The sequence below is a fragment of the Chelonia mydas genome, chromosome 9, assembly GCF_015237465.2.
Source record: "Chelonia mydas isolate rCheMyd1 chromosome 9, rCheMyd1.pri.v2, whole genome shotgun sequence".
Taxonomy (NCBI): Eukaryota; Metazoa; Chordata; order Testudines; family Cheloniidae; genus Chelonia; species Chelonia mydas.
In genome coordinates, this window is record NC_057855.1 from 79,637,699 (window position 1) to 79,664,611 (window position 26,913).

A 26,913-nucleotide genomic window follows, 5' to 3' on the forward strand; every position below is an offset into this window, starting at 1 on the left:
GCAGGCCATATTAGTGGGGAGCATGACCAACAATCCCCCATAAAGCATTCCACATTGTGAGGTGTGAGCAATGCTCGCAAACATTATTTGCTAGTAGAGTAACTGATATTTTAATTCATGAGCGGCACATCTCATTTCTCACGCAGTAACTGCACACCATGTGGATATACCTGGGAAATTCAGGGACTCGGAAGGGCATTCTCTCTGCACATGCCTGTTCTGCCTGGACTGGTGCATTCAGTAGAGTAGCAGGTGCATAGTCTGCTGATTAAGCACAGGACTTGGACTCAGGAGTTCTAAATTCAGCCACAGACGTGCAGCTTTGCTTATCTTCATTTTGTAGCAGCTGGTACAATATGCTTCTCACAACTGGGAGAAGCTGCTACGTTCGTCTTCTCTATTTGACAAGAAATTGCTGGAAATTTAATATTGGCCCATTTCCAGCTGGAGTACCACTGATTACACTCTGCATGCACATTAGTATGTAGTTTATACTAATATTTGAAATGAAGAAATGAATACTTCACTTCCCCACTCTCTTAAATCTTGCTTGGGCCAAATGACTGCTATGTTCTATTCTGTAGTAGCTACATTTTAGTGGCAGGGCCATTTGTCTGTACGGGGCCAAATCCTGATCTTCAATGTGCATAAGTGACTTTTATTAGCTATTTAATGAAAAGTGAAACTTGGTTAACTCCAAGCTGTTCTGATTTTCAGATACTTTTTAATTTTAATAACCACAAGGTACTAGTAAAATCTTAATTAAAAAACTTTCTATTTTCTCTTTAACTGGTGTTTTGTCTGGGAATACTGTTGTTTTGCTGTCAGTGAGAGGTTTGGCAGTGTATGTAAAGGCTGGTGGCTTTATTCATATATATTTGACTCAACCAGCTAGTTAGCACATAGCTAATCCATGTAACCATATGTTCCCCTAATTGTGATCTGCTGTTCCCTACTCCCTACGTTAGTTTGTTATAACTACTTGTGGTTTTTTAATTAGTTCCCTGTCCCAAACAGCTTACAATCTGTCTTACACTACGTATTTGTACAATGTCCCGCTCACTGGGGCTTTGATTCCAGTTGACGTCTCTGGGCATTACTGTACTATAAATAATAATGAATAATAAAGAACTATAAAATGTCACACATTCCCTGCAACCTCTTCCCATTAACCAGTCTTATTGCCAGTTCATCTACAAGGAAGTCCTCCTGCATTCATAACATACATAAAGCTGGAATGGCTGGTAAACCTACTTTACCTACCATTGTGTCTCCTTATCAAGAGAAGAACGGTGGCCCAGTGGGTAACATGCTAGCCTGGGACTTGGGGAATGTAAGTTGAATTCTTTTTTCTGATGTAGACTTCCTGCGTGACCTTGGGCAAGTAACTTATTCTCTGTTTGTCTCAGCTTCCCTTCTGTAAAATGTATTTATTCTCAAAACACAGGAATGTTTTGAGGATAAATACATTAAATGCACTCACTCACTGTGGTAATGGGGGCCATGTAAATACCTAAGATACATAGATGCAACTCTCATCTAGCCCAAAAGCTTAGTAAAAATAGGGTAATAACTATTGGAACAATTTACATATGGTCATGGTGGATTCTACATCACTGGTGATTTTAAAATCAAGATTGGATGTTTGTCTAAACAATCTGCTCTCGGAATGATTTTGGAAGTTCTGTGGCCTGTGTTGTAGAGGAGGTCAAACTAGGTGATCACAGTGGTCCCTTGGAACTGGTGAATCTCCCAGTTGTTACTGTTACATTGTCCACAGAAATTTCTGCTGATTTCCTAACTCACAGGGTGTATCTGAGACTCATCATTTGTCAGAATAAAAATAAAAGCCTGATTTTGAATTGTATAACTCTAAAAAATGAACCCATTTTTCAGAGAGTCACTGCACATTTGGCCATTTCAAGACAATTGTTCTTTAGCTAATGAAAGGTAGTCACTGCTTGAGAGAGGGAAAGTTTTAGTGTTCTTTCTATTAGTCTTAAAAGGCAATTGCCTCTTTGTCTGGATTCACTATTACCTTGGTGGAGGCACAGCCAAACAGTACTCAGCCACTTTATAGTTGCTTCAGTTAACAGCAAAGCCTTTTTATTTGTTTGTTTTCAGTAGTACTTCACAGGCACTGGCTATAATGTATGGGTCATGTTAGCAGTTAGCTATCAACTTTCAAGGAAATTTTGTAATTTTTACTCCTTTCTGTGTGACCCCTTCAGTCGAAATAGACGTTCTGATACTATTTCTAAGTGTAGTGAAAGAGTACAGAGGCATGTGCAGTCAAGAACTAGAGATGGGTCCTAACTAACCCCTCACATTCAAATTCCCTGCCACTCCTGTTTTTGACTGGATTAAATCTGGGTCTGAATCTAAACTTTGTGGCCTATCTCTAGCAAGAACATAGGGATTGTGATCCCAGAACTAGAAATGATGGTGACAGGCACCATATAAATACATTTGGGAGACAGAATACAACAGTAACCAGTGTCGTGAATAACACACTCCAGTGACAGATGCTTCAGAAGATGTAATATGAACATAATGCAGCTAATGTTATAATGCTGTCCATTTGTGTGTGTGTGTGTGAGAGAGAGAGAGAGAGAGAGAGAGAGGGAAAAAAAATTCCATCCTGATTCCAGCTGGTGATCAACTTATGTCCTGAAGCATGAGGATTGGAAGCCCTTGCAATTTCATGCTTACTAATGTAACTTCACAACTGGCCCTTATCCTTATAATAAGCCAAACCAAAACCTATCTCAGAAGACACAACAGAATTTAGAAGAGTTTGTATTCATATCTGAATTTTGTGGCTCTAACAGGAACAATATGAACTGGAACCCAGACCTGAGTAATGGTAAATATCGCTGGTATCTTGTCTCAGACAAGGGGCTAATGACATGCTTCAGATAGACACAAACTCTTTGATGGGGTTGGCAGGGAAGGGGTTAACACTCTCCTTCAGAAGAAGGTCTGTAATGGGTGAGAGGATTTGCTTAGGTAGCAGGGCTGGACCAGCTGTAGACAATTAATTAATTCCTCCAATCACACTAGAGGAGAGATGTGGACTGCAGTGTCGGGGAGAAGGTTGTCTGTGAAGAGGAAGGGAGCTAGGTGAGTTTTCCTTGCTTGCAATGATTCATACTTTGACTTGGCTGAAGCAAGGCCTATGCTACACTTTACATTTAGCTGAGGCAAGAGCTATTGGATTTGGTTCTTAAATGGGCAGGATCATCTAGATAATTTTCAATGTACTTTTTTACAACCACATGCACCTCAAAAGTAATAAAATTCCACCTAGGTGTACAGAATCCTTTCCTGCCCAGATGGCCTTCTGTGCCCCCTTAGTGAACCTACCTGCTCCACAAGAATACCTACTAGACATAACAAAGTTGCAACCTGCTCTCCGGTTCAAAAACCAAGTGTAGGGTTCTGTTTATTGCACTGGAAAACACCTAATATGCTCACCTGCAAATGACTAGAAAAGCAGCTGTATTTATAAGGTTTTGGGGACCTGAGAGATCATTCACTTTTAGACAGGTATGGTTATAGTAACAAAATCCACAGTACTCAGAATAGCTCAGCTAGGGTATTGCTGGAACTGCTTTGGCTCTCTCAGCCTTAAGTGTCATTCTGTGTTCTTAGTAAAGTTAGCTAAGCTTTTTTTTAAAAGAAGTGACATTTGTAATTAAAACACATTATAGCGTAAGAGGCAAGATAGCCAGTACCAGGAGCTGATGTTTTCCTCTTTAACTATAGTCCGCGCAAAGACCGTGCAAACTCCTCACACTGCTCCCTGACTGTGTACCTCCTCCAGTGTTGGAGGGATCATGTCCCAGTGCATTGTAGTTCGCTTTCCGTGCCATTCAGTTATTGACCTTTCTGAGTTAATGTGGACTGTGGTAGTGGTGATTACTGTTACATGTCAACATGGGAACTGGACTGAGATAACAAACTACTGGTTTCAGGTAGGCCAGCAAAGTACTGCCAGGAAGGAACAACATTCGACCACTAGTGACCTTAGGTCTCACTTTCAAAAGTGCCCAAGAGAATTAAGACCCTATGTTCCATTGGCTTATGCTCCTAAATGATTTGTGTGCTTTTTTGAAAATTTTATCCCTGGATCTGAGTTCAAGCTCGTGACCTACTAGAAATGAAAGATGATACTATACAGAGACGATCAGCAAGTCTAAATCTTTCTATTGCAAACAATTAAGTGGTCACGGATTTATTTGGCCCATTTAGGGGGCATTACAGTAAGCCTTGGAGAAAGGCATGAGTCATGGTATTGCACTAAAAGTGCCATACTTGAGCCTGACCTTTGTCAGATTATAGGCAGTAATATTCCTATCCCACAATCTTTTTCTTTCCAGCCCCTGTCTCACCCTCTTCATCCATCACCACAAGCACCTCCTTTCAAAATCCTATTGGACAGATGTCGCTCCTTACCCCTTTCCCAAAGCACTCCGATGGGGCTGGACCAACTGGGCTGGAGGAGGCGGCTGTTGCTGAGCACTGGTGGTGAGTCGCCTTTCATTTGATTACTTGCCTTTTAATCAAAGCAGCAAGGGAAGCATTGGACTAGGGACTAGGAGAGATGGTCTGGAATTACATCTGTCTTCGTTATAAATCTGGAATTTGCGGGAACAGGTTGCCATAGCTGTAGAGAGTTTATCCCTGACGAATTAGGATCTTCATGTGGATTGCAAATAATGGGTCTTTCCCCTCTTCAATTCCTGTCCCCAGATTTTCATTACCGAAAAGGGAAATGGATGATGCTCTGAAGTGTAAAAACCTTTTGGCAACCTGTGATTGGGTTTTCACCTCATTTGCTGTACATGGTGATTTCTTCTCAGTTCTGTGTCCTGGACAGTTTTGTGTAATTTAGTAGTCTCTTTGTGAATATTGCCATTTGAGAAAATGAATAACCAGCTACATTTTCTCAGAGATCCAGGTGGGAGGTTTGTTTGGGAATGTGACATCAGAAGGAAAAGTGCTTTTCGAGTCTGGATCTTCTTTCTGATCAAGAGGGAAGAGACTATCAGAAACTTGAGTACAATCTATTATGCTGTGAAATAGTTGGCCAAGGAAAGTGGTACAAGTCCTATCTCCAAACTACTCTGGAGAAAACATAAGAATGGCCATAGTGGGTCAGAGCAATGGTCCATCTAGCCCAGTATCCTGTCTTCCAACAGTGGCCAATGCCAGGTGCGTCAGTGGGAATGAACAGAACGGGCCATCATTGAGTGATCCGTCCCCTGTCATCTACTCCCATGAGAGAATGTACTGCAGGGAACAGTCCTGCAAGCAGGGAAATGAGCTGGTGATGTAATAGGTGTCTTCAATGTCCAACCTCTCTGATTAGGAAGAATGACAAATAGAGTATGGAGGTTCTTTCCCAATGGGTCAGTATTACTAACACCTGAACATTAGGATTTCTTGGCATGTCCAGGTCAAGAATACCAGCCATGTAGGTACATCCAAATATGCCACTGATTGCAACCAAGTGTTAATGGATGGTGGCAGCACAGCGGGTATGGTGGTGAAAGGGTGAAGCAGCTGCTTACTGAAATGAACGCTATTCGTTTCTAGTGTGTGGGTGGAAGTGGATAAGCCTTTTTAAGAATGCAAGTGTTACAGGATCTGCACGTTGCCTCTTTAGTTATCATCCTTTAGTTATAATCAGTGCTCACGCTGCAGCTTAGTTTGGTTTTGTTTGTTTGAGAGACTAGAAAGAGAAACATGCACTGCTAAAAATAATAGCAGGTTGACTAGGTCGGTGCTGCATTTAGGAAATAGGCTTCAGTGCAATCTCTCTCTCTCCCAGTAACGCTGGATGAAAACCAGGTTCCCTGTTCGAGCAGCCCTGAATGCAATTCCGTAACTAGAGATGGGTCTGAGCCAGAACCCCAGCTCTACACATCTCCTGGTCTGGATCCTGATCTGTAGCAAAACTTCAGCTGGGAGTGGGATTGGGTCCATGGCTATGAATTTCACAGTTAGCTTATCACTGGGAATCAGAACAAAACCCCATGTTTTAACGCCCCTGAAGGTTGCTTATGAAGTACTCTAAGATCCTCAGATGAATGGCACAGGAGAGGCACAGCATGGTAGGCTGATAAGAGATGTGTAGGATCAACAGTCAGTAGGTCTTCATTTAATTGTGCTATAGAGTAAACCACACCTCCAGGCTTGCCGCTGGAAGGTACCTGTCTGCATGGGGAGCAGTTCATAGCTAAAACTAGTTTAATAAGGTCTAGCTGATTCTGTCTGCCAGATGCTGTTAGCTTCCAAACTGTATCGCTACCCACTACACATAGAGCCATTGTAAGGTAGTGGTGAAATTGATCTGCAGAGTTCAGATCCAGACTCGTATCTCCACTTTCCCAAAGCTCAGGAGTACTTGGATACAGGGTTTCAGCTCATCCTGTCACTGGCCAGTTTCTTAGCCCGGATCTGATATTTTAGATCTGGGATTTTAGTTTGGGCCCATCTCTGAGTCACGCAGCCATCCTAGGTTAGCATTGAGTGCAACTGCTGTCTGGACTTAGGGGTGGATTGGAAAAAGGGAAATCAGTGTTGTACATCTCTCAGGCAAATTTTCTGGAATTCAGCTCTTTCCTTCCTGAAAGGGATGACAGACCCCAGGGAAAGTGAATGAACACTGTCTGTGCTCTGCTCAAGCCATGTGTGGCCTGCTGACTCAGGAGCCTGCATTAGCAGCAGCTGCAGACCTACATGTGGTGCCTTTCTACAGCTCATCTCTCCCAGTGGATATCACTCCAGGCAAGCATTGTGTGAAGGGTGGACTGGCGGAGTGATTCAAACAAAACCATGGGCAATATGAGAGGGAAATAGACCTCTCTAAACTAGAGCAAAGGCTTCTGCCCAGAACTGTGCCATGCCCATCGAGTAGGGGTTGGGAGGAAGAGCTGGATTCATGGTTGATTAGAACAATATAGCTGAATTTAATAAAAGGTAAATTATTCTTGAATCATCTAGTCCTCCTAGTTCATCTGTATCTCCTTAATAGCCAGCTGCACCTTCAGGTATAGAATCCTTAGGGGGTGCTCAGTTGTCTATAGGGTCAAGTTCAGACTTGGTATAAGTGGGTGCAATTCCACTGAAGTGCAATTGTTTCCATGGTTGGACTGGCCTAGGTGCTTGGGATGATGAAAACATCCTGGCTTCTCTCGTACTCGGCCTTTTAATGGCCTGTTCTTGTTTTGCGTAGATTAAAGGAGCAGTTACCACTTCAAGGTGTGTCATGTTGCAGACCATCAAGGCTGGGAATCCCAGATTTCTAAAGATGTATAAGAAGTGTTTTAGAACGTATGGTCCTTGAGATACCAGACCTTTAATAACAATGTATTCAGATTATACTCTTCCTGAGCTTGTGGAATAGCATCCTGGCCGGTGATCCAGTGTGTCTGCCCCTTCCTGCCTGTACCAGATTTGAATTTGGCCCTGAGCTCTCAAGTTATGTCTGAATTTCCATAGCATCCAAATGAGGATACTTTTCTTCCATCTCGAGCGCATGAATTAGGCACCGAAATAAATTCTCTCCTTTTTTTTTGTTAAAGAAAAAAGTAGCGCTTGAATGAGTTATTTTCACACTGTCTCTTGTTTCTTGCATTCAAACAGAACAGCCCTCACCCCACAGCCTGAGCCAGAATAGGGTGTTTATCCTTTAATTCCTTTTTGTGTGGATTTTGTCCTACAGCTGAGAACGACCTGGGTTCAAAGACTCTGGAGGTACGCAGAGATGGCAGGAATGGTGGCAGTAGGTGGAAGCCCCTGAAGCCTGGAGCTGAACAGCTGCTAGTCAATAAAGTAAGGCATTGTTTGAAATATGGTTTTACCTGCTCTCGTGCTGGCATTTGTCTGGTACGTACTTAGCCTTAGAATCTGACAATATGCTTTAGTAAAAGCTTCCAGAATCCAGTTTCTGTAGCAGCAGACTTTTTTTGTAATTAGTGCGAATTATTTTATGGCAATATAAAGATTGTAGCATTAACCTTTTTTGCCCAGATTAGTTCCCATCGGATATAAATCAGAGGCTTTACAACCTAATACAGGACCTGGGCTCTCCCTTCCTTTTGGCTGAATATTCCTTGCAGATGGGGGGAAACTGTGTAATTTCAAATTGTCTGTAGTTTTATTACCATATGTCCTTTGGATTAATTATTGTCGCTATCTCTGTGACATATTTGTGTGTCTGTTCTTTCCAAAGTGTTTTGCAAATACAGATGAAATCCCTTTTACTTTTAACAGTATAGTCCCCACATTCACTAGTGAAACCCACTGGGGTTGTGGGGACTAGTCTGGATCTTTGTCTTGGAGTTAGAAAGTTGTGGGCAAACTAGAAAGAAAATTGGCAAAGCGCTGTGCCAGCATTCCCCGATCTGCATATCACCGCGTCTCCAGGCTCAGAATTCTCTTGGTAGCTGCCTCATGCTGTACCCTTGCTTTCTGGAAGTCAGGTTCACTACATGAAATTCATTGTGACACTTGTCTTTCCTGAGCCTGGCTCTGGGAGGAGGCCCTTCATTGGGAGCTGAAGGTGGTCAGCACGTGTCATGAGAGGATCTTGGTTTGCCTTCATCATGAGCCAGCTACGTTGCTAATCCTCTTTGTACTGTCCATTGAATGATTCCCAGCTGGTGTGGGGAGGGGAAGCTGCTTTTTACTGATCAGATGGGAGTCTCAGAAATAGCTTTAGACAATATGGAAGCAAATCAATTTAGGACCAGAATCAATCTGGCTCTTGCTTATGTTTGCCATGGTGGGGAGTAGGGTAGCGGGAGCTTTCCTCCATGAACTTTCTGCTGTGTTCAGGCAGGATGCACTTCAATTGCTGTACTGCTGATTGTACTGTGTGTACTCTGATGTCTCACTGATTTCAGCATGATGCTCATGTGGATGAACGCAGCAAAGAAGAGCTTTTGGAGAAAGAGCAAAAAAAAAGAGAGTTAATTTACCACGCACAGGGCTTTCTTTTGCAGTGGGGTGAGCAAAGGATGGGCCAGCACCCACAAACACCAGATTTCCCAGTTGGGACCAAAAAGGGAACTACAGTACTGACCATTTACAAGGGACCCTGTTTTCATGCTGTTTCCAGCCCAGATTTTGAGAGAGAGTGAGAGAGATGTTGACCTGTAGTGGCAGGGCCCAAAAAGAGGATAAAGCATCCTTGTACTAGTGTTCGCTTATAGAGTGCTAGTCTGAGCTCTCCAGTTACGTCTGTTGTCACAACACATGAATTCTTTACACCCAGAAGTTCAGGTAAATATCTGAATACTTGGGTACTGATCCAAACTGAGCCCACTCTTGCATGTTGCCTGTTACTATTTCCCCCACAGCTGCTGCCACTGCTGCCTCCCTGCTGTGTCTGTACAATTTTATTATGCCGCTAGGTAATTGCCCTTCTTTATCTGATCAGCTGCCTTTATGAAACATGATCGTTAAAGAGGACCCTGCTGCTTTATGTCTGGTTTTCGTGATAGAAGTGGTTCACTGGTGATAACTCATGTTGACTACTCCGATTTCCTTGTTTTGGATGGGTTCTGCAGCTTTCACTGAACACATGCAGGGAAGGGTTATTGGCATTTAGGAGTCACTGTTAGCCCATGAAAGCTTATGCCCAAATAAATTTTTTAGTCTCTAAGGTGCTACAAGCACTCCTCATTGTTTTTGCTGTTACAGACTAACACGGCTACCACTCTGAAAACTGTTAGCTTTGTGCCTTGACTGTCACCTTCAATTACTTCTTTATCTAGTGGGCTGAAATATAATCCACAGAGAAGAATCACATTCATTTAACCAAGAGTCTGATCAAGATGGTCAGCCCTTAATTTCTGCTCACTTCCCTCAGGATTACAATCTCTTCCCAGAGGGGTAATTCTGTAAGGAGATCCTCCCACTTTGGTAGACAGCATATCTTGGGCATTAATTGGATGCAGAGTGTACATGGAGCTAAAAGTCTCTGCCAGGTAATGAATATACACAAATCAAGAGCAGAAGCATGAGCTGGTAGTAAAAGCACAGAGGTGGGCATTAGAACACACCTGTGTTCTATCCCTGACTCTGCCATTAACTCACTATGTGACTTTGGGCAAGTCACTTCACCTACCTGTGCCTCAACTTCCCTGTCTTTATGGTTAGGATAATACGGGTTTACTGCTTAGTTTGTGTGTGTTATATGGCTTAATTTGTTAAATCTGTGAAGGCTTTGAGATCCTGAGAAACTCAATTGAGGGGCAAAGAATTATTGTAATTGGAGGGCCAAAAAACCTGAAAACTCCTTTCTTCCCAGAGTTTGTGGCTGTTTGGCCTATTACAGAGGCAGCCCCAAAGCTTCAATCTGGATTAGAACTTTGTGTGGTGCCCAGAGTAGCGAGACTTGTTACAGAGGTGTGACTATAAGCTCCCTGTCCCAAGGAATTTATAATCTAAATAATTTAGAAACCTGTTGTTTAGATTCAAGGTTTTGGTGTGAGCCCCACTCTAATTATTATAGCAAGCAGCACTAACCCAACCTGGTGGTGAGAATTTTGTTACACCTTTCACCTAAAGCATGTGAAATACACACAGCTGTGAGATTCACTACTGCAAAGCTTTTGAACAAACTTAGGGCTGATTCATGGTCTTGATGCGAAACTCTGCCGTTTCAAATGATTTTCTTGTGGAATTTCCAGGTGTGAAAGTTACAGGGTATGACCTTTATGGATATGGCTACACTGTAATTAAAAACCCATGGCTGGTCCGTGCCAGCTGACTCCGTCTCAAGGGGCTCAGGCTGTGGGGCTGGTTCTTTGCAGTGTAGACTTCCAGGCTGTCTCACTGACTGTGAGGTGGGAGTAGGGTGACCAGACAGCAAATGTGAAAAATCAGGACAGGGGCTGGGGGGTAATAAGGAGCCTATAGAAGAAAAAGACCCAAAAATCGGGACTGTCCCTATAAAATCGGGACATCTGGTCACCCTAGGTGGGAGGGTCCGAGAGCCTGGGCTGCAGCTCAACTCCAGAAGTCTACAGTGCAGTGAAAGAGGCTCGGAGCCCTGTAAGCTTCAGTCAGCTGGCACAGGGCAGGCGCGGGTTCTGAATTGCAGTGTAGACATACCCTATGGGACTGAAAAGATCAATGAACCTATAAGTGAATCCACCAAGTATCCTTGTCGTCGAGTGGTCCAGTGTCATGACAGAGGAGGAATCCCTCACCCTCTTCATGGGGCAGCAATGGCTGGGAATGCGGAGGAGGGAGCATGCTCAGATACCAGAGATACAGCAAGGGAGAACCCCCATCTTGGTTGTATTAAGTGACACTCATCCCTTGGCTGACACATAAGTTAGCATGGATGGATTTTGGAGCAAACAGAACCTCTGTCAGTGAATTGGTGCCACTTGGGATGGGCCACTTGGTGATGTGCACACGGGTCTCAAAACTGCCAACTACTAGCAATTTGCCATCTCGATAAAATGAGCCAACTCCAGCAGAGCTATTGTCTGTGCCCTGGAGCCAGCCAAGTGTTGAATAAAGAAGAGCAACAATATTTATGGGGAGCTGCTGTTATAGATAGCGATATATTCTGTTGTATGCTACTCAAGCCCTATCAGAGAACGCCATCAGCTGTATTATATGATAGACAACATTACCATATTCAGGAGCTGGCTCTGAATGATGCATGCCTGTGGTCAGCCATGTTTAATAAATCAGACTTTCTTAACCTATTAAGGACAGGCCTGCACTTAGCAGCCTTGGTATTTGTCACTGTTGTGACAATACACATTCCTAGTGTGAAATTGTGATTCTGTTGCTATAGTTCTATCTCTAACATGCCATGGCACAGAAGGTTAGAGAGATTTACCAGGAAGACTTAAACCTCATTTTAAAAAATACCTCTGCTAAACATTACTTTTAATTACTTGTCATTCAATAGCATTTATCGGCTCTCATCAAAGATCAGGGCCCCATTCTGCTAGGCACTGTGCACACACAAAAGAAGAGAGTCTGTATCCCAAACAATCTGAGGAAACAGCCCTGTTTCCGGTAGGTAACTAGAGAGCCATGCCGAAAGTGGATTAAAATGAAAAACTCAGCACCCCGCCCCTAAACCTTCATCTCAAGTCATGCAAAAAACATTTCTGGGGTCCAGGAAAGCTTGGTTAAGAAGCTTTTCCATCCAGCTGAATGACATAAAAATGAGATTCTAGTGCTGGAAACATTAATGGACCTTTGAACTTCCTTTTGATGAACAAAGAGACCTGGCTGCTAGGGTCAGAAGCAGAAGTGTCAGAATACTGTGTTGTGAGAACTGCTAGCCCAAGAGATGCAGATAACTCAGAGAAACAACTTTGGAGTGCTAATCAAAACACCTTCCGAGATTTGCTCATCGCTGCAATTAGGCAGCTTGTCACTTAGGCTGAGTTACGGGGAATAGCCAGGGGTGCAAAAGCTGATCAGGGTTTATAAATCAGATCCACTGAGTTAAAGGAGGCGAGACTGGGATTTACAATCACAGATCACAATGGCAGCATTTCAAAGCCTATCCATCTCTCATCTCCTGAGCTCAGAAATGCAGGGCTGTAAATCAAATCCTTGCGAGCCAGAAAATCTTGGCAAGATTTGTAAATCTGAATTAAGATTTGAAGGCTTTTGGATATCTCTTGTCAATCCATTTATTTGCAGCCACAGACCAAATGGATTGTTTCAAAAGTCAGGTGGCTGGAAAGGCTTGTAAATCAAGACCACAGGCCCAGTTCTGGAAGAAACTATGCCTAGTTTCCATGCTGCAAATGGCAATTTTTCTGTTCGAGAGCAAGAGGCCGGGTCAATGTAGCATCGGCATTAGTAGCACCAGTGTTATCTTGGTCCTTGGAGGAATGGGGGCAGTGCCAGAAAAATTAATGAATGTCACCGCAGGCCATCGAGGGCACAGTGCTGCTAGTGAGCAGTGGCCCCGGGAACCCCAAGAGGCTGCTGCGTGCAAAGTGCAGGTTTTTGAAAATAGAGCTGCACTCCTCTGCATTTTAAAAACACTGAGTGTGTTGTCTGGGCAGGGGAATGACCTCTCTTACCTCTGGGTTATAAGCTGGTTAAGTGCTAAGTGCCTTGTCCAAAGTCGCCTGAAGTCAGTGAACATGCTCCCGTTCACAAGGCTGCCAAGTGTCGCACACACATCTGGCAACCTGACTGGACCCTCATGCTTCTGTAGGGATGCCTTGTAGTTGCTACTCCCAGCAGCCAAGCAGCCTCCCCTCCCGCTGCTCCCTCTGTTGTGTCTGTGCAGGGAAAGAACAGGCAGAGGAGGCATTGACGGCTGGGGGGGACAGATGAGTTGGCTCCTCCCTCAGCCCCCCCCACCCCCAAGCTACTCCCTACCTAGCCTCAATAGCTGTCCTTTCTCCAGAGTGCCCAGTACCCCCTTCCCCTCCCCCCATGCACTGTCGAAGCAAGGGGAATGTTTGTAAGGCTGGAATCACCTCAGAACTCCAGGCTGGGCTAGGGAAGGCTTGTTGGGCTAGATCCACACAGGTATTTAGGCGGCTAAACTCCAGACGTAGGCACCTAAGTTTTAGGCTCCACTGCAATCCACAGAACTGCTGCCAAATCTGTAGGTGCCTAAACTCACTCAGTGCCAAACTGTCAGTGTAAAAGTTCCCTCGACACCTAGGTGTTTTGTATTAGGGCATGTGCACTGCTGCCCGCTTCTAGGTGTCCAGATGCCTAGCCTCAGAGCAATCCACGAACCAGGAGAGGATAAGGTGGAAGAGGGCCTATCTCACGTGTGGGGCCTGATCTGGTAGGTGTGCGGAAGGTTGCCTAATGGATCAGGACCCATTTAAAATCTGACCAGAGGAGTTGTTAGTGGCCATCTTCTAGCTCTTAGATCACTTGGATGTGGGAGACCCAAAGTCTAGTCCTTCTGCTCCAGCCACTCTTTAATTATTAATCCACGGTGGAACAGCTGTAACAGGAGGGACTGAGAATATCCCCCGTGTTTAGACCCTGTTCAAATCCTTTCTCCCACTCTCGCAGAGCAGGGACTAGATCTTTGGGTCTCTCAGGTGGGGATGGGGTGAGAAAATGAAGTCCAGGAGGTGTTAAGGATCTTACCCCGGCTCTCACAGTGAAACAGTGGCAGAGCTGGGAATGGAAACCAGGTCCTCAGAGTCCCATGTCTTGTCCACAGGGTCCATTCATCTGCCTGAATTGTACCTGGCAGTCAGGAGAGGGGGGTGGCAAGGGGATTTAACTACACTTTTCTGGATCTTCACTAATTAGTGAGATTTGTATTCTGTGGGCACAGGTTCAGGTCAGTCTTTCCTTTGCTGGAACTGCTTCATCCTGAATTTCTAACGCCAGCTGTATTTTAGTACCCTGGTCTTGCCCATCTCCCTATTCCTTCCTGTTGGCCTGTGAGGCATCCTAATAAAAAGGATTAAAGCACAATCTTTTGTGCCAGGCAAAGCTGCGGTGTGAGTATTTAAGCTGGAAATCTTGCATCTGCATTAGGGCCAGTTTCTTTCTTGTTCCCTGTGCTAATAGCAGGGAGTATGCAGATCTGCTGCAAAAAGGTGTTGAATATTCAGAAAGGCTTGCTCTTCTCTGACAAGCAACCTATTTCTGGAGGCAGGAAGGGGACTGTAATGGCAGTGATGGGGTACATGTGAGCCAGATGCCTTCTGTGAAGCATTCCCAGGCTCCCCAAAGTTAATTCCATAGCAGCACATTTATGAGGAACAGGAAATTCAACCAAAGTGCTCTCCAGGAGAATGGAATGAAGGGAGGGTTGATCTGGGTTTTCTCCCAGTGACTCTATGCAGCCATAGCAGGGAGCTCTGCTTGGTATTCCACACCAGCCGTCAGGAACAGTATCCCTGATAATGTCACGGCAAACCTGGTGGCTGAACTTTGTGACTTTGTCCTCACTCATAACTATTTCACATTTGGGGACAATGGATACCTTCAAATCAGCGGCACTACTATGGGTACCCGCATGGCCCCACAGTATGCCAACATTTTTATGGCTGACTTAGAACAACGCTTCCTCAGCTCTCGTCCCCTAATGCCCCTACTCTACTTGCCTACTTGATGAAATCTTCATCATCTGGACCCATGGAAAAGAAGCCCTTGAGGAATTCCACCATGATTTCAACAATTTCCATCCCACCATCAACCTCAGCCTGGATTAGCCCACATAAGAGATCCACTTCCTGGACACTACAGTGCTAATAAGCGATGGTCACATAAATACCACTCTATGCCGGAAACCTACTGACCGCTATTCCTACCTACATGCCTCCAGCTTTCACCCTGACCACACCACATGATCCATTGTCTACAGCCAAGTTCTACGATACAACCGCATTTGCTCCAACCCCTCAGACAGAGCCAAACACCTACAAGATCTCTATCCAGCAGGTGGGTATTGTAGTTTTAAGAATGCTTAAGTGAAAAAACAGATTGACAGAGCCAGAAGAGTACCCAGATGTTACCTACTACAGGACAGGCCCAACAAAGAAAATAATAGAACGCCACTAGCCGTCACCTTCAGCCCCCAACTAAAACCTCTCCAACGCATTATCAAGGATCTACAACCTATCCTGAGGGACGACCCATCACTCTCACAGATCTTGGGAGACAGGCCAGTCCTTTCTTACAGACAGCCCCCCAACCTGAAGCAAATACTCACCAGCAACCACACACTACACAACAAAAACACTAACCCAGGAACCTATCCTTGCAACAAAGCCCGTTGCCAACTGTGTCCACATATCTATTCAGAGGACACCATCACAGGGCCTAATCACATCAGCCACACTATCAGAGGCTCGTTCATCTGCACATCTACCAATGTGATATATGTCATCATATGCCAGCAATGCCCCTTTGCCATGTACATTGGCCAAACCAGACAGTGTCTACATAAAAGAATAAATGGACACAAATCAGACGTCAAGAATTATAACATTAAAAAACCAGTTGGAGAATACTTCAATCTCTCTGGTCACTTGATTACAGACCTAAAAATCGCAATTCTTCAACAAAAAAACTTCAAAAACAGACTCCAACGAGAGACTGCTGAATTGGAATTAATTTGCAAACTGGACACCATTACATTAGGCTTGAATAAAGACTGGGAGTGGATGTGTCATTACACAAAGTAAAACTATTTCCCCATGTTTATTGTCTTCCCTACTGTTCCTCATATGTTCTTGTCAACTGCTGGAAATGGTCTACCTTGATTATCACTACAAAAGGTTTTTTGTTTTTTTTTCTCTCCTGTTGGTAATAGCTCACCTTACCTGATCACTCTCGTTACAGTGTGTATGGTAACACCCTTTGTTTCATGTTCTCTGTGTATATAAAATCTCCCCACTGTATTTTCCACTGCATGCATCCGATGAAGTGAGCTGTAGCTCATGAAAGCTTATGCTCAAACAAATTTGTTAGTCTCTAAGGTGCCACAAGTACTCCTTTTCTTTTTGAGGATACAGACTAACACGGCTGCTACTCTGAAACACACCAGCTCTGTTGCTTTCTATTTTTATCTCCTTGTGCAGTGCTGAGTGAGCATTTAATTTTGTGGAGATATTTTCCGTTTACTGTTTGAAATGTGTCCCACACCATATTTCTCTTGCCTTACTAATTTCAGGGGGAATAGATTGTTGACTGCTACATTTTGACACAGAAGCTGTAGCTAATCACGATGATATTCGATTGCCTTCTGTCCATATGACTAGGCTGACCGAAAAGCATGGAGTCCCATGGATTTGTCTGTGCTAATTAGTTTAAATATCAGTGCACCAATGCACTCAGAGATTTATTTGTATGCATGGAGGAAAGCCAGGAAAATGTATCCTCTCTAATCTCTCTCTTCCCTGGCTCTAAATATTCAATCATTTTGCATCCAGGGAATGTCTGCTTTGTATATTTTTTTCTGTGGTTTACATTATCACTTGCTAAACCTATTATGAAGTACTATTTGCCACAGTTTTAAGATGTTTGTATGGTTTTCCCTGTGCCCTCTTTCTCATTCAACTCCAGGAGCTTCCTAAATATATCCGTGACTATACTTGCTTTCCAGTTCCGTAAAACCCATTTGTGTGTGCATACATGTAGAGTGCATAGCGTTGTGTGACATCACTAGATCGCACAGGAGGTGGGGCAGTCGTCAGCAAACCTAAATTGACAGACCTTGATGTAACTAATACTGAACCCCAAGAATGGTTAACTCCTTGGCTGCTGTTGGATGCCCACCATACCTATGCTTGTGCAAAGAGCAGTTCTAAAGTCCCTGTTGAGCAGTGAGACTGTAACGTTCTAGGGATCTGAGGCCTAATGTTTCCAATCCATGGTGGCATATGAACTGAGCAGAGTGTGAGATGAACATACGCGGCTTGCAGTGAACTTGCTCATCCCCAGACTCGCTGTGAATGGACCACCTTTACCCTGAATTTACAGACTGGTGACTGAGATGGGTCCAATTCCAGCTACACTACCTACTGATTGCTTCTACCAGCTGGACAACAGGTGAATGTTTATCCTGCTCAGGGCATTTTGACTCTCTTAAAAGTTATTTCTAAAAGAGCGCTGGGTTTCTGCGTAGAGCAGTGATGGATGCCACTGGGGTGGAGCCTGGACCTTGTCTGCTTGAGGGCTTCCATTAATGGCATGCTGATGGAGCTGTCTCAGGTCACATCTACACTACAAAATGATGTTGACCTAACTTACATTGGCATACAGCCAGCCACCGCAGTTACTAAATCGCTTGTGTGTGTGTGCAGGCTTGGCTCCTAGTGTAGGCGGTGCACGTCCTAACCAGGAGCACTTGTATCAATTGTATTGTCAGTGTGGGGCAGTGTAGGAAGGCTCCTGAAGGCCAATAACAATTGACATAAGCAACTCAGGGTTTACCCTGACACAGTGTCAGCTTAACTACATTGACCGTGACTCTACGCCACTTGGGGAGGTGGTGTTACTAGATTGGCATAGAGAGGCACTGATGTTGGCAGAAGCCAAATGTAAGTGAAGACACTTCTGCAGCTAGGTTGAAGCAAAGCAGCTTTCGTTGACCTAACTGTGTAGTGTAGATCAGGCCTCAATGATAATGCAATGGTGGGAGAGTTCCCCAAAACCGCTAGGGGTAGACAACGAGCAGGTGAGTGGCTTGAAATGGAGAGGCAGTTGTTCTGGACTGCAGAGAAGAGATATTTGCACTTCCATGCTTGAATCAAGAAGGTCGTGGCCTCCACGTGATGGCCTTCATAGTACTTTAGAAGGTTGGGTGCTCCCTGAGAAACTACAGATGGAACTGCCTGCTGCCAGACCATAAGCATGTGGTTTATGGTGATCTTCCATAATCAGCCCTTATGTAGTTCAAAGCAAAATCTCCTTTCTCTCTGCTTCCCAAAATCTTACCTCTAGTATGAGAGCATTGTCCCCTGCAGCTCCCAGTCCCTGGAATGGCCTTTCTGTGCATCACCCACTTATTAGCACACAATCTCATCCAATTTTAGATGAGAAAGGTTCTTTTCTTTCTCACTTACACCCCTTGGTTTCTCTTTGCTTGTGCTGTAATTCATTATTTAACTCTGTCACTGGGTTGTTTCGCTCTGGGATATGGTTTGTATGAAAGAGGCTATATTATAAAACCTGCTGGCACTTTGCTTGGCAGCAATGTATGCTCTGTATGCTTTGCACTTTCCCAGCACACTGTTCTCGGAAAACCAAACTCTGCATTAGATGTAGCATGAAAAATCTCTGTGTAAACATTCTGACAAATGCTCTTGTAGTACTAAGCAACAGCTATTTTGGTAGCTCAAGGCCACTGTAACTACACCTGGGTTTAACTAAAGAGAGAATTCAATTTGGGGGGGATAGGCGAAATTAGTACAATTCACAAGTCACAGCCTCAAAGTCCTTTCTCCAATGGCTGTTAAGATTCTGAGATCTCTCAAATGTTGCAGAAGCCAGTGGTCATTATGTCTGTAGAATACATCATAGAATCAGGCACTGTGACCAAGAGACATCATAGTGAGCTGTCTAGAATAGGCATGTATGCACACCAGTGTACTCTGGTGGATGGAATCTGTATTGCTTAATTGTGTGTCATAGGCCTGATACTGCTAACAACTAAGGGAGATCCTCTTTCGGCTTTAGTGGTGGAGGCTTGCTGTGATAATTGGGTCACCAAATTTACCCTAATTTTGAGCTCAGTTATAAAAAGTATATAGAAGTTTTATAAGATGTTACAATAACCTACAATAACAGATGTTGATGGAAAGTAGGTCATGTTGCTTTCAATAATGAATGTTATAAACAGGTGCAAGAGAACCAGACAAAATTAGTCTAAACCAAAAGGCCATGTTGATAGTTCTTGAATCATATGTTGAAATCATGCTTGGTAAAAACAGAAGCTGTAGAACCGGAAATGAACCAAAATTGCTTTGTCAGATATTAGGCTAACTGGTGAATGCAGTAATTAGAGGGTGGGCTATGCCAGCCCAGCCATCATCCCTTTTTGGGTCCTTAAAGAAAGAGGCTTTGGGTGGAGACTATGAAAGAATAGAGGGAAGCTACTGGAGTGAGCTTCACCAGTATGGCTGCCACCTGCACTGTTTCCTGGGAACAAGAGCTCCAGCTCAGCTTAGCTAGCTTCCTCTCTTTTACCTAAAAGACAGCTGTTGCCATCTTTGGTACTACCTAAAAGACTGTCAAATCAAGGGGGGGGTTTCTTCTAAAACTCTCTCCAGCTAAAGGGAAAGGGAACAAGGGATGTTGTTAAAATGAAAGCCTGACTTTCCACTTTACATTTCATATGCGCTAACTGTTTTTCTTTCATTTCGGCATCTTTAATAAAAGGTTAAAAGGATTTTTAATGGTGTGATTGCCATGGTACTAAGTAAGCTGAGGTCTCTGTATACCAAACCCTGAACCTTGTTTAATGTTGGACACTGACTGGGCTATATTAATATATTTTGGCCCCTCTATTCCATCTAAATTAATACAACAGCTCTATCTGTTTTTAGAGCAGAAGGACCTAGGTCTGTCCCTGCTGTTGTACTGAAGCTCTGAGGGGACACAGTATGCAGCACAGTGATAAGACCAAGGATTTGTTAAGGTGCTTCCTCTTGAGGGGAGGTTTTGTAACCATCCCCTCACACCTCCCCCAAACCTGGTGAAATTCACCTGACTTGAAGGATCTGTTACAGACTAAAAACTCAGGTCAGGTTTGCCAAATGTCAGGAATGTGGTCCAAATCTTAAAGGATCTCTAGCTGGAACCGTGGCACAAAGCCTGTGAAAACCTGTGCTTTCACCAGGTGAGAATCAGCAGTTTTGGCTGCGTTTCACTCTGAAGTTGAAATTGTGACTTGGGTTGAGTGCTCACCCCACACCATGTCCATGCTTTGCACAGTTCTAACTTGAATGCCAGAGATGTATAATGTGGCTTTACAGCAGGCCTATCAACTATGTATTGTCAAGTATTTAAAGGATGTTAACACTGCAGAAGGAGGGCGTATAAAGATCAATGTGATGAAACAGCAACAGAAAACTTGGAATGAATATCAGGAAAACTTTCCTTTATGGTAAAATCAAACAGCCTGAAATAATCTCCTAAATGAAGCAATGACAGTTCCACTTGCCTGATTTATAAATGAATGGACAACAATCCTCCTGTTGTCCCCCAGGGATGGACTAATTCCCCAATTGATTAATTAATTAACACCTTACAGAGGTGTTAATGGCCTACTTCATTTATAATAGTCCCTTGCAACACATGTTAACTATTATGGTTAACAGTCTGTTCCACCCTGAATTTAGCTGTGACACTGTGAGTACCTTTCCAAGACCTGGAGAAGAACTCCGTGGAGCTGGAAAGCTTGTCTGTCTCACCAACAGAAGTTGGTCCAATAGAAGATATTCCCTCACCCACCTTGTATCTCTCTTAATTCCCCAATTGGTCTTTTCCCATCAATAATTTCTAGGAGTCTGTATTGTTGTGTTGTCCAAAAATCTTTGGAGTCATCAGGGTTGTTAGAGACTAAATAATGGCCTGTTGCAATCCAGTGCCATCCTTCAGCTTTTGCCAGCAGCAAATATCACCTGGGCATCTTCATCATGATGCAAGAAAATGCTTCCAAGCAGCCTTGTTGACAGGAATTGTGAGGATTTAAGGGAAAGCATAACCGTTTCAAGCTGTCATGCTGCATTAGTGTCCGTTGGCTCAAACAGCTCCGGGGAGATGAATTCAGGAGAGCGCTGCAGAAGCAAGCAGGAAGAACCAATTGGTGGGCGGCTGTCATAATTGCCCGAATCCTTTGGCATGGGTCAAGGGAGGGACTTATTGGTGGGGAGGAGGAGTGATCTGATTGGGCCAGTGACGTGACTGGGACTCTGGACTTGAGTCTTGGATAAATCCCTGACTGTTCTTCCTCTTCATTACCCTGCAATACCCAGCCAACATGGATTGATGATTTCTGTTCATCTTGGGTGAAACTCTGCACATCTTCCCAGCACCAGTACAAGGCCTAGGCACAACTGAAGACCTGTTCTGAAAGGTTTCGATGGGACTTAAGTGGTACATAGGCCTTGAGCTGCTCCTTGCTCAAGAGTGAATTTCACCCCAGTGAGGAAAATGTGGGGATGGACAAGTAGTTTGGTGCTGTGTCTATTCCTGATAAAACACGTTTATGGAAATCTACATGGGAATTCAGCATGGCCCTTGAGCAGCTGGTGACTTGTTGCTTTGCTTGATGTTACCAAACTGTGGGCACCCTGCAAATGTAGTTGTCTGCTGCTCTCTCTGATTTGTTAAGCGGTCGAGAAGAGATCAAGCAAAACAATTAGTGAGAGTTGAAATAATTCCCAAGTCAAATGCAACTTTGTGCTTGGGGAGGCATAGAGCCCTGGATGCCAAGCAAAGTAGGTTCCCAGAAAACAAAGATAGCCTTACTACTAAAAGATTCCCCTTTCCCTCCCACAAAAACCTTCTGGAGCCAACAACAAATAACCTCAATCAATATTCTCTGCATTTTGAATTTTGTTTTGCTCTTTGTTGATTTAAATATAAACTTTCAGGTGATTTCGGCCCTCGAATGGGGAATAAGCAGGCGCCCCCTTGAGATGAGGTTGAAGTATTGTGGCTGGCTTCTGAAGGGGACTTGATATGCTGCAAATGTACTTGATCTCTGACATATTTGAATGGGAAGGTGGCAAGCTGAAGTCAGTTCTGGCATAATGATGGGAAATGACTGAGCTGAATAGCAAGCAGTGTTGCTTCAGATATGTTCCGAGCGGAGGCTGGACCACTGGTTGCCTCTCTGTAACTGTTCTTTACTTAGGCAGAATAGAGCTAGACAACACCCTCACTTGTCCTAGCAGGTGAAAATTAATTAATTAATTAATTAAATGAAAAATTGAGCTGCTAATGTGGCTCACAATTCACTGATCTATTGATCATCTGTCCTATCCGATGAAGTGAGCTGTAGCTCACGAAAGCTCATGCTCAAATAAATTGGTTAGTCTCTAAGGTGCCACAAGTACTCCTTTTCTTCCAGCCACTAATGTAGCTAACGCTCATGCCTCAGGGCATAAATGGATGGTCGTAGGGTCAGGAAGGAATTTTTCCCTCCCAGCCTCCAGTATTTCACTTGCTTGGGAGAAGGGGTGGTTCACCTTCCCCTGCTGTGTCTGGTGTTGACTGCTGCTGGGCTAAATAGACTGATGGTCTGATCCACTTAGACGCCTCTTGTGTCCCTGACTCTCTCTCTCTTTTTCTAGCTCCATTCTCTGTCTCTTCTGTACTACCTCGCTTTAATCTTTGTGCTGGAAAAATACTAGGGATTGCTTGGAGGGTCTATAGCTTCAGCTCCCCGGTTTGAGTGTTGAGAGAGCCATTTACGCAAACACGGCCTCTTCTACTTCATGTGACAATTCTTTGTCACAAAGTCCTTCGTGGACACCGATGAATTTCCTATTGCTGTGGATGGCGTTTTAAGGCTGATGTGGGTGTTAGAAGGCAGACGGGGTTCAGACTGGACCACACTTCAGCACATAAGTGTTTGCTGTGTGAAGTGATCACGTTGCTGGAGACGTCTTGTTTTTTCTAAAAAGAAAAGGAGTACTTGTGGCACCTTAGAGACTAACCAGTTTATTTGAGCATGAGCTTTCGTGAGCTACAGCTCACTTCATCGGATGCATAGCATATCGTGGAAACTGCAGGTCTTCTGCAGTTTCCACGATATGCTATGCATCCGATGAAGTGAGCTGTAGCTCACGAAAGCTCATGCTCAAATAAACTGGTTAGTCTCTAAGGTGCCACAAGTACTCCTTTTCTTTTTACGAATACAGACTAACACGGCTGTTACTCTGAAACTTGTTTTTTCTGATGCTCACTTCAGCAAAACCAGAGAGCTAAATAAAAAACTCTCACGACCCCACTGATCATCAGTGATGTGCTGCTGTCTTACATCTTGCCACAGCTTGTTACAAGCCACTTTGCAGAGAGCTTAATATTTTTTTTTTCTGCGCTAGGCTAGAAGGGGAGTTGAACTTTATCAGGAGTCAGACATTTCCCAGCTATTATTTTGCAACCTATTGGAGTGGCAGATCAGGAGGTGGGAACCCAGTTATGCAAACAAACGCACGTCACTCCTGCACAGAAATAGCTACAGTATATGTGCACTAAGGTGGAAATGAAGGCCTTGGATATGCATGCAGCAAACAGAGGAGGAAGGAGTACGGGGGCTGCAATGTTTTGTTCAAAGCCTCCCAGGAGATATTTAGAGAACACATTCTTTCTGGAAACAAGCAGAGTATTACTGCTTACCAGTTCAGCAGTGTAGGAGTTGTTATTGCCTTTCTTAGGGAAAAAAACAACGGTTTTCCACATGGTGTATGTAGAAATAACTGCTTGCTTTATTTATCTGTTTTTTCTGCGCCCCCCCCCCCCCCGCCCTCTTCCTCTTTGTCAGTCAATCGCCAGACCAATGCAGGATTGTTCCCTAATGCACTGTCGAGTCTAGTTCTCAGAGTCCCAAGTGACAAGGCTCTTGCCCCTTCCCTTGGGAGACTATTCCACAGCTCACAGTCATGAAGTGTTTGTGAAATTCACCTTACATTTTTTTCTTTTAGTTTCATTTCAGTCTGCCTAGTTCTACATCTTCCTCAGCCTGAATAGTTTTGTGAGAGAAAGCTGCCATCACTCTGCAATGAATCTATTTGTTCTGCACAGATAGACATTTTAGTTGTTAGCTATACATGTGTGTGCAACGGCAGAGATAGAACCCTGTCTCCTTATTAACCCTTATGTTAGGATCGTTAGCTCAAGGAAATCTTTGTTGTTTATATATTATTACATTAATATATCTTTACTAATTTCTTGTAGTACATTGTTCAACCATTGCATGACTTTGTGCACTGCACAGAGTTCCAGGTCAAGATGTGGGGGTTACTGGTAAATAAAAGAAACAAAGCTGGAACTTGAGCTGTAGGGAACTGCTGTTTGTGTCTGTTGTCCTTTCTTTAATAAATGTCTCCTGCTTAAAAGGACCTGCTATTCCCTATGTCGTGATACTCTTTAAGGTCCAGCCAATAGAGGGTGACCTAACCCTACAAAGCTGAGCAAGTGTGTGACATCTGATGCAGTAGAGCACGGGTTCTCAAACGGGGGGTTGGGACCCCTCAGGGGGTCGCAAAGTTATTACATGGGGGGTTGCGAGCTGTCAGCCTCCAACCCAAATCCCGCTTTGCCTCCAGCATATATAAGGGTGTTAAATATATTTTAAAGTGTTTTTAATTTATAAGGGGGGTCATACTCAGAGGCTTGCTATGTGAAAGGGGTCACCAGTAGAAAAGTTTGAGAACCACTGCAGTAGAGGGAATATTGCAGAGGTTCAGATAATTTGAGAAGACTGGCTTAAGTAGCCAGACTTTTGAGCCCCTGTTAGAATAGGCCAGCTTTTTTTGGATATCCTCCCCTATCCTCACCTATGAAATCAGCATCTACAGAAAATCCCCACATCAAAAGTTGACTATTCCCAGACAGCCTCGGACATGTATAAATGTTTGGTGATGAGTGAACCTCCTAGACATTAAGAGGTCATCGAACGCTATAAAACCAAGCCTTTTGCAAATAGGATTTCTAGCCATTGTGATGTCTGGGGCTGTGCCAGTGGGAACACTGCAGTTTTCTCAAATAGCTGACCCCAGCTGAAAATCAGCATGCAAAACTACACAGAGAAAGGGGAGATTAGTCCTGATTTATTGGCCTGTCAATTAAATGAGAGCACCAGGATTCTCGCCGCATGGCTGAGAGATAAATAACATGATGACAGCAAAGATCAGCCATATCACTATGTCTTAAATGCAACTGCTCACTTCTATACATTTGTATTAATTAAAGTATTCATACATCCTGCACACTTCAACATCAATTTCAAAAATTATTTTGAACCATTGCCAGGGGACTACGTTGTTACAACATCTACTTTCCCTCCATCTATTAGCAGGAAGAGGCTAATTGAGGAAATCGCAGGCAGATTTAATTGGGGACAGAAGGAAGTCATGGAGGGGGGGGGACATGAAGGGGAGGAGAGATGCAGAACACAAAACTAGGTCAGAAGTTTGATGGTAGGTAACTCTTGCTTGACACTGGAAGACTGAGCTGAATGAAGGTTTTCTTTTTTTTAGGGAGCCTTGAATCTGCTGCAGTTACAGCATTAACCAGTAATTGGTTGTGATGCAAAAGGAGTTTCCACCGTAACTTTATATAACATGCCGCATACAGATTGACATGGTTGCAGGTTCTCTGCATGCCACAGGGTGTGTTACCAGCTATTCATCACTGGGAAAGAGCAGGTCAGGAATCCGGAGCTTCAAGTACCACGTATGGGTGGGCATATGTGCACCATTGCTCTCTGTGAGAGGGCATGGGTCAGGTGTGGTGTTCATGCATGTGTGGGAGGAGGTATACCCTGCTTAATGGGTCTCACACCTTAAGTACTGTGCCATTATGGTACTCTTCTGTCCTACAAGTCCCAAGTTCTACTCCCCTTTTTGCAATGCCTGCGTTTGAGCCAAAAGCCACAGTGTCCGTTGCTCATGCCTGCAGCCTGATTCTCCAGGAACAGTTCTGAGGCGCTCATCAGGAGCGCCACAAAAGTCAGTTTGGTAGAGAGAGCCAGGGCCTCAGTGTACAAAGCTTTCACACTTGCCCGGGAGGAGTTGCCTGTGTGACAACATGAAGCCTTTTATCAAGGAAGAAAAGAGAGCAGGAAGGAGGGTTTACTCTGATTTGAAGCCCATATTAGGTGTAAGCCTGGGGGAATTAGCGTTAACATTTCATTTCATCTTTTTTCCTTTTCCTTTTTTTGTACAACTTGCATTTTTGTGCTGTCAGACTTTGATGGTTTTATGTAACTGTTTAAAAATTGAACAAGCTTCTTAACTTAGCTTTGGCACAATATATATATATTGCCTCTCTCTCTCCCTCTCATGCACATTAAGAATAAAGATGTTGGAGCTTAGGAGACTTTTTCTATCCTCTGATGTCAGCCCACCTGTCGCAGTTCACAAAGCCACTTCCTTGAGGACTCTTTTGGGTACATTCTGTTCCAGCACAAGATGCTGTACCTGCAGCAGTCCCTTGGGTGGTCTTCACAAGAGAAATCCAACCAAGAGATTCATCTTGGGGAAAATGCAAGCTAACATGTCAGGGGAAACATAAACCAGAACACACATGCAATGGCAGAGAGAATCCTAGAAAGCTGTAAAGATAAAAAGAAACCTGAGTGGTGATGGACTGGCAAACTAGAAACAAGGTTACAGTACAAGATGGCGGCAAAATGTGAATTTGGGTTGGGTGCACAGAGGCAGCCCGTCTTGGGACAGGGAGGCA

General features: G+C 44.0%; 1 protein-coding gene across 4 annotated transcripts in view; it reads left to right on the forward strand.

Moving 5' to 3' along the window:
• The window catches only part of ARHGEF9 (Cdc42 guanine nucleotide exchange factor 9), a 302,987-nt gene that overhangs the window by 58,020 nt on the left and 218,054 nt on the right, over positions 1-26,913 (forward strand). For all 4 annotated transcript variants that reach the window (XM_007060176.4, XM_027822604.3, XM_037908835.2 and 1 more), the window contains 2 exons: positions 4,383-4,530; positions 7,733-7,842. In XM_007060176.4, coding sequence (XP_007060238.3) covers positions 4,383-4,530; positions 7,733-7,842 — 258 coding nt within the window. The remainder of the gene's footprint in view (positions 1-4,382; positions 4,531-7,732; positions 7,843-26,913) is intronic.